This window comes from Colletotrichum fioriniae, assembly GCF_027942845.1.
Source record: "Colletotrichum fioriniae strain IMI 355084 chromosome Unknown scaffold_25, whole genome shotgun sequence".
In the NCBI taxonomy this organism is placed as follows: Eukaryota; Fungi; Ascomycota; class Sordariomycetes; order Glomerellales; family Glomerellaceae; genus Colletotrichum; species Colletotrichum fioriniae.
This window is the reverse complement of record NW_027076861.1, coordinates 5,737-14,093: the sequence shown is the minus strand read 5'-3', so window position 1 is coordinate 14,093 and position 8,357 is coordinate 5,737. Positions and strand designations below refer to the sequence as shown.

The window sequence follows — 8,357 nt, the reverse complement described above, 5'->3', positions numbered from 1 at the left end:
TCTTACCCCGTTTCGCGCTCTACTAAACGAACTGCCCTTTGGCGAGCATCCCGTCGCTCTTCCTCTCCTTCCCTCTCTCTACACGTCTGCCCTTCTCAAACCACTTTGGTCACTGGAATCATCATCGCCATCCGAGCTTAGAGCGTTACAAACAGAACATTGATTTGGCACTCGCATTAGCCCCTGAATAAAGAGCCTGTCAACGAATGCCATCAATTGCAACTAGCTGAGAAGAGGTCGAGTTACCCTACTTGTTCGTATCTAGCAACGATCCGATCCTCGATATCTTGTCGAAACCGCCAACACGTTGCCAGGCTCGCAAAACGTCAGGAACGGGCAGCCCGTGTCCGCCCGGCGTACAGTCACCACTCCTCAAGAAGAACATTCTCCTCAGCTACCAGCAAAGACCGAGCAAGAAAGTGCAGGAGAGTCTAGCCTCAGCGCCCAGTCACCTCCTGCTCCTCCCCCTCCTCCTCAGTATCCCTCCTCCGAAGCATCAACCTCCCGGCCGCCACCTTTCTCTTCAGTGTGCGATTCACTCGAAAACGCCTCCGAGCCGGCTCACGACCTCCGCTCTACGATCACAGTCACAGTCGCTAGCACATCCCCTGCTGCACCGTCGTATGCATCTCTAGCTCCAGGCTTCTCTACAGAACAATCGGTTCCGACTTCCTTTGATCACGCTCTCGCAGAAACAAAGCGTGCGCTTCCTCGAGACACCAAAGGGGGCTCATCCGGAAAGGACGACAACGCCGAACCACCCCCCGCATACTCGGAGGGACCCAGTCCACTCCAATCATTTGCCTTTCTGATGGCTACCGCCGGAGGCGCGTCGAGTATTATTACTCAGGTGCAACAAGGAGGGCCGCCTATCAATACAATTGGAGGTGAGTTCCTACATGACTAGATCGATTCAGTTAAGACTAATGTACTGGCAGATGTTGGTGCCGACGAGACGATCGCGATGGACCTTCGGTAGGGTTTGCTTCTATCCGACGTCCTACCCTGAACGCTAACCGTTGTTATGTGCAGGGGCACCCGATTTGTTCTATCGAGAGATGAACTCTTGACGCTGCCCGAGTTTGTCCTTCTGTCGTTGTTCCCAAATGGCCTATTCCCGGAGGGGCACATAGGAGGATTTACTGAGGGCGATGCAGTGCAAGTGGACGTAAGTACAAATTACTACAGTGACCTACATAGCGCATATCGGTTATTGACAACTTCCCGACAGTATGACCCGGCATCCCTGCAGTATATGCTGGACTTCTTCCGCACCGTTGCGCAGTCGATACCTGTTGACTCATCTCCGAGTGGTTCTCAGGAGGAGGATCCCGCGACCGGAGACCCAATGGGCTCAAGAGACGATTCATCGAAGAGAGCTGGCATCATCGTTCTGAGGGAGGATCTCGACTTCTACGTCATACCTCCACGGGCCGATATCACGCAACCAGAGATGATGGAAGTCAAGAGAGCGGCTGGGAGAGCTCTTCTTCAACAGACGGGCATTTTCTCGGGTCTCAAGCGCAGTGACGAGCCCGGTACTACGGAAGCTCACCTCATCGAAATGCTTACAGCAGGGTAAGTCCCCCCAGCATACCATGTGACCGGCTCTTAACAAGAGCTAATTATTTACTAGCGGGTTCAATCATAACGACAACTGGGGTCACAGAGCAGGAGAACCGAATAAGGCGGTCGTTTGCAGCCTGGCACTGGCACGCCTACGAAGCGATATCAGAGGTAACGATATGGGCAGTAATGCCGTTGGCATGGCGCAGAAACTGCTCCTCTTTTGGAGGAAGCCTGCGAGACGCTGCTGGTGGGAGGGAGTGGAGCTTGACAATGTTGAGGGCATTGAAGGAAAGCTGAAGGTCTGGATCAGACGTGTTTGGACGCTGGAAATGAGCGTAATCGGCCTCCGATGAGGCCGATAAGCTTGGCTACTATCTTGGGCGGCGAGAGGTCGGGAATGGGCGTCATGGTGTAGCGCAGCCTGGCTTTGTGGGTTGAAATATTGGTTTCCTTACGTCTACTTCTTCGAAAACATACGCGAAATGGTTAGTGGACTTCATCGGCCATGCATAGGCAACATTCGTTTTCAATGGCGAGACCGTTATTTGAGGCTTATGTTGAGTGTGTTCATAGGTGCGTCAGACCAAGGCAAACATTAGTCATGGGTCATTTCTCATATAATCAAACAAGAACGTTTTCTTGATCATAGCTGCCACTTGATACGTGGGCTCATAGTTGATAGTTGTGAGGATCCCAGGAGTAACGTTCTCGTCATCGTCATGTCCTTGTTGTAACGGAACCACTGACTATCTAGAGACAGAAGCAGCCCTCGTACAAAAGAGACATCGCATCCTCTTCCCCATCCATTTCATTTGGGGAGGATCAGCGTCAGGCACACTAATGCAGCCCCAAATCCGAGCCAAGCTCCCCCGGCACAAATAAGTGTAGCATCATTTCTTGGCTGAACCGTCGGTCCAAGCTAAGTTTCAATGCAACACAGGGTGATCTTCCGTCATAGAATAGCGACACCTGCCTCTCCGCATTATAACAACGGCTTCAGGTCTGATCCGTTTACGACTTTCTCTACATTCGCCATGCTTTTCCATCCCCGCATGTACGTGCCTACCACCAACAACATGATTCTCTTACTTTATTTGCACATTCTTGCCGCCACTCAACTTCCTGCGGCCTTGGCCGAGGAGTGCCGAAATACCCTGAAAGCAACGTATACTTCGCCCATTGCTGGCGGTGGCTGGACATATCGTCTAATCGCGAACGGATTCACTCGGCCTAGAAGCATCCTTTTCGATAATGAGGGGAGCTCTTCTGGTTGTCGACGCTAACTCTGGGGTAAAACATCTGAAGCTGACTGACGATGGCGGCACTTGCGTATCCGTGGCCGAGAAACGAACAATTATTGATTCTCCAGAGGTATGACAACTCTAGAGACTGAGTATTGGTGGCGAGCTTACTTATTGTACTGTGTCCGGCGGCCCAAAGTTGAACCACGGAATAGCCCTCTCCCCGGATGGAAAAACTCTGTATGCCTCGACTGCCGACAAGGTATATTCCTGGTCATATGATGGCAGTGGTGCCACTGTTGGCGATACAAATAGGACACTCATAACGAATATGAGCAATACTGACCACACTACCCGGACATTACTGCTATCCAAGAAAAGTCCAGGCATACTCTTGGTATCGAGAGGTAGCGCGTCCAACATTGACGAGGCTGCCATCAGCCAGTCGTCTGGGCATTCCCAGCTTCGTGCGTTTGACATCGGGAGCCTGGATGATAACTCTGGGCCGCTCAGTTTCCCAACTCAGGGAAGGATGCTAGGATGGGGACTGCGGAACTCTGTTGGCGTGGCAGAAGAGCCCGTCACAGGCGGTATATGGACAGTGGAGAACTCGGCGGACCAGTTGAGGAGGAACAACGTTGACATTCACACTGACAATCCTGCCGAAAAACTCAACTTTCATGGACACCTCAGTGATTCTAACAATGGTCAAGGCGGCAATTATGGATATCCAAGTTGCTTCGCTGTCTGGTCGACCGAGGGATTTCCCGACATAGGCAACATGACCACAGGAGATCAGTTCACTCTCACCCCATCACGTACCCTGAACGATACAACCTGTAATTCCGCTTATGTGCCCCCGAGACTATCTTTCCAGGCGCACACTGCTCCATTGGATATAAAATTCACGCCCGATGGCTCAGAAGCCTTTGTAACATTCCATGGCAGTTGTAAGTAGCACGAGAGCTTTATTGTCCACATTTAGTTCGATGACTTACACCGGTCTAGGGAACCGAGATTTGGCTGTCGGTTACAAGCTATCCAGCATAACTTTCTCGAATGGAGAGCCTACCGAGTCGGCCGATAGCCGGACACCAATCACTGATGTTTTGAGTAACGCAGACACCAGTAGCTGCCCGGACAACTGCTTTCGCCCGGTAGGACTTGCTTGGGATAGCCAGCAGAGACTTTTCATGACATCAGATTCGACGGGTGAAATATATGTCCTTCAGAGGACCGATGTCTCAGTCTCGACGAGTTCTCCGGCCGCCCCCGTTCCAACATCATCACCAGACGCTGCAGCAACTTTAGTCCCCTCTCGACTCGCCTCTTCCTGCAGCCTTGCGATCTCGGTATTAGTTTTCATGGGAGGGGCGGGCGTGGCAGGGCTTATCGTTTTCTGAGAATCAGCTATAGATACTTTCAGTATTGGAATGACCGGATCCAACGAGCAAACAAATGTTTAGTTAAACCGAGAGTACACTCTTACCTACGAGTAGTACTCTACGGTGTGTAAGCGATAGTCTGGGTTCATGTCATCCGTAACGGTTGTATCAACTCCAAAACGACAAAAATTTCACGAGTTCAAATACGTGATGACCCATCTATGACCCATTTTGCCGCGAACGCCTTGCCAATGACGCTACATGGATGTCTGTATTACTCCTCGATGCTCTTGACGCACTCCCATTCGCCTCTGAGGTTCTCCTTCCACAATGAGACCTTGTTATCGCCTCCGCTGACCGCGAGCACATTGCCGCTCAGAGACCAGCTAACTCTCCACACAGCTGCATCAAAATTGAGAACCTTGCAGTTCCATTGTCCAGCGCTCGACGAATCCGATGTCCAGATGCGAACCGTCTTGTCTTGAGAGGCTGACGCAATGTATGACTTCTGTAGGACCGTCGGCGACCACGCGACATCACGAACCCAGTCTGTATGACCGGCAAGAGGCTCCTGTTCCTGCTTGTACGACTGCGATGCTGAGTCGAAAACCCAGACTTTGAGCAAGTTATCACAGCCGCCTGTGACAAATCGCCTCACACCAGCCGAACCAGGGCCAGGAGAACTGCTGACGATGCTTCCAGGCGCTGTGGCTGGGGCCCAGGAGACAGAGTTGACGCCCAATCCGTGGGCTGGGAATGTCACATGGTCGAAGCTGTTGTCGCGGAACTCGAGTATACTCACGTTGCCATCCGAAGAAGCACATGCCAGGAGGCACCCAGACTCATGTGGTGACCAAGAGACAATATTGACGGAAGCTTTGTGCAGAGCGAAGTCGAAAATCTTCTGCCACTGATTGTTCTGTTCCCTCCAGATGAAGACCTTGCCGTCATAGCCTGCCGAAGCTAGAATGTTTCCATACTTGGGGTGCGCCCATGAAACGCACCAAACTGCGCCATCATGTCTGCAAGAGAGTCAGCAGGAGTAGTGAGCCCGTATTCCCGAAGGTCTCGAATGTGCAATGCTCACCCTTTCAGGGTCTCGACAAGTCGTTGGGAGTCCCCGTCGATTTCGAATATCTTGATAGTGCGGTCGCTCGAGCACGTTGCAAGGCGACGTCCATAATAATCGAGGACGGCATCGTGCTGGTTAGGAGGGCGGACTATTAGCTTGATGGAACATGCGGGACAAGGAGGCGACTGCCAATCGCACACCTTGGTACAGGCGTCGATGGTGTATATTTCCCCGTCTCGAGTAGAACCGCGATCGGAAACGTCTAATTTGATTCGGAGAGGCACTTACAATCATATCATCGTGACCAGAATTCGATATGACCTGGGCAGACGCCTGCGTAAAGAGCCATATTAGCGAAGCGGACTGCCAAGTGTTCGGTGGGAAGCCATACCATTGCGGAGAGTAGAAGCTGGTGTTGTGAATTGAGGACGGCGCTCAATCAAAACATCAGATATAGGTTGATGTGGGGGAAATCAAGACCTGAGTAAGACTTGGGTATATGTTGAATGGCAGACTGGTAGGTGTCACTGTAAGTGCCACCTAAGGGAATCGAAGCTCCCAGCTGGCCTCAGCCAAGCTTGAGATCCATTTGGCCAACGGGATGGGGCCATGTTGCAGGGCCGCCAGTAAAGTATTCCGTATGAGGAAGGCGGTGGGGGCTCCGTCCCGTGACCTGGGCCATGTGACCTCCCTCCACATCGACGGCTGGGGCGGGACTTCCTGTTTCTTACACGTGAGACCTCTCCCCCTGCCCCGGCTCTAGTCCCGTCAATGTGTGGGTGGCGCGCTGACACAGAGGTACGTACAAGCCGATGCCGAGGTAAACCGATGTGGGAGTCGATGAAAGCCTCACAACTGCCTACTTACCAACCTATGAATACCACACAGCGTTGGGATACTTTCTCTCTATAATGCTCTTCATCTACCGTAGCGCTTTGTGGAGACATATACCATATCAGCCAAAGACTTTCTCTCAACGCGCGATAAGCTCTTGCCGAGGACTACGACTAGGCTCAAACACCAAAGTCCATTCTCTTCAGACACTATATGCAACTTGATTGCGCACTCGAATAACGTACTTTTCAAGGGCTGAGATTACTGATTATTTCCCGTACAGAGCCTTCGCCGGCCCCCTCATAATGGCCGACAGTTCCTGTAGCGGCTCTACGCCGTTCAAGGGCCTCGTTGACCATGGTGCCCAAGATCGAAGCCTGCACCGAGATCGGTTTTCCAGTACTACTAGTCTCCAGCAAGTAAGGCCAAAGCATCGCCTCTGTGCTCTCACGCAATTTCCCCTAACAATGACAGGGCTTTCGATCTACAACTCAGACCTTCTCGGCGCCGGCTCAAGCAGGCTTCGGCGAATTCCTCGATTCCAATGGGACTGGGCAAGTCGGCCTCAACACTCCCCAAACCTACAGCTCGCCCATTTCAAGCTTTCCTCGAGTATTCCAAACGTTCCACACAGCAGTGGCTCCTGACGGCCGAATCCTCACACCCAACCCCTACCAATCTACGTCACAGATTCCGACAGCTTCTCGGCTGAATGTGCCTATGGCGTCTCCACCGGGGACATCGAGTTGGGCGCAAGATTTTGCATCATTCTCCAGGGCACCGCCAGGTGCTGCAAGCTACACAACGAGTCCTCCTTCTTCGCAATATCCAGCGCCTGTAGCCGGGTTTACGCAGAACGTAATGGGGTCGCATTCAAGACCTTGGTTATTCGGGCCTCAAGGCGTTTCTGCAACCGCCGTAAATCACGGAGTTACAAGCACTGAAGCTGACTTTGATGTCGAGATGAATCAGTGGATGGCAGCCCACGGAGACGGACAGATGGAGGACCTGGACACTGTCATGGAACAGCTCGCGCGAGAACTGGAACAAGGAAAACAACCGGAAGCCGCTACACAAGAATCCAAAGGCACCATCGGCGAATCTGTGGATACTGTCACAACCTCTGCGTCAGATGTTTCTGCCCAAGAGGAAGCACAAAGAATACAAACGTTCAATGCTACGGCTTCAACGACCCAACAAGTATTCGGCGCACCCTCGGTTCTTGAGACTGGTACCCTCAAAGTACCAACAACCGCGGGCTTTTCTGACCACATGCCTGACTTGGAACGTCTAGGCCTCGACGAAGCGGAGCAAGCACCTGCAGAACATGTCCAGTCAACTTCAGACATTTCGGAGGCAGCGAGACAGATACTTGACTCGGTTCAACATGAACAAGGAGACAAATGGAAGAATTCTCGGTTCTTGTCACTGATGAAGGACTTTCGGGATGGAAATAAAGATATCATCAACAATGAGATCCTCGAGACCAAAATTGGTGGCGAGCGAATCGGTGGCAATTGACTTTGAGGGCTCGAATGCTCCCAAGCACGGCTCATGTCACCATGGCAAAGCTCCGACATAAGAGCCGTTCTGTAAAGGGGTAAATCGCGCAAAGACGGCGCTTGGCGTTGCTGTATGTAAAATAAAGATTATCGAACGCTCCAGCAAACATCATTGACACATCTACAGACTCAGTGATGGTTTGGCGATCACCGTTACGTTTGATACAACAAATCGTCGAGAGACTTCCAAAATAGGCGGGGCTTATGAATATTGGTTCAGAGAGGAGGCCGGAGACCGCATTGGAACGATGGCTAAATCGATGCTGCCCCCATGGCGACGCGAAACGTCGGTCGGTCAGTAAGTAGCCCCAATGCATGTCGGCGGCAGATTAGGAATAGGCCTGCATGGGATTGGAGATTTGACAACGTGGGGTTTTATCGATGAAATATTGTTGGGGCGGTATCATACGAGGAACAAATTGGGATTGATATGCAGTCCAAGCCGTGGAGTACCACACCATCTGTATGCTATCCTTGGCTCGTGAGGGAGACCGCCGGTCGTAAACTAATCTACCTCATAGATATTTTTTTTTAACTGGTGTGAATTGAATAGACTACAGCCAAGAATAACAATTGGCACTAACAAAAACAGCAGAGGATCAAGGAGACGGACATTGCTGAAGGAAATGCACAAAGTGAACCCGAATCCCTCCAATTCATCCAGGTTTGCCTTTGAAATTTTTGAGAAAACAGT

At 51.6% G+C, this 8,357-nt stretch overlaps 2 protein-coding genes across 2 annotated transcripts; one reads left to right on the top strand and one right to left on the bottom strand.

Moving 5' to 3' along the window:
* Window positions 1-938: 938 nt before the first annotated feature.
* N0V96_012178 (uncharacterized protein) lies at window positions 939-1,922 on the top strand (the record flags this gene model as incomplete). The annotated part of the gene is made up of 4 exons (XM_053199472.2): window positions 939-975; window positions 1,033-1,168; window positions 1,232-1,578; window positions 1,637-1,922. Coding segments are annotated over 4 exons (806 nt in total), but the record flags the coding sequence as incomplete, so codon positions are not given.
* Window positions 1,923-4,469: 2,547 nt separating this feature from the next.
* Window positions 4,470-5,661, bottom strand: SEC13 (GTPase-activating protein S13; the record flags this gene model as incomplete). Its single annotated transcript, XM_053199473.1, has 4 exons — window positions 4,470-5,217; window positions 5,283-5,398; window positions 5,556-5,600; window positions 5,659-5,661. The coding sequence occupies 4 exons, from the start codon at window positions 5,659-5,661 to the stop codon at window positions 4,470-4,472; spliced, it is 912 nt and encodes a 303-aa protein (XP_053043082.1).
* Between the last annotated feature and the right edge of the window lie 2,696 nt (window positions 5,662-8,357).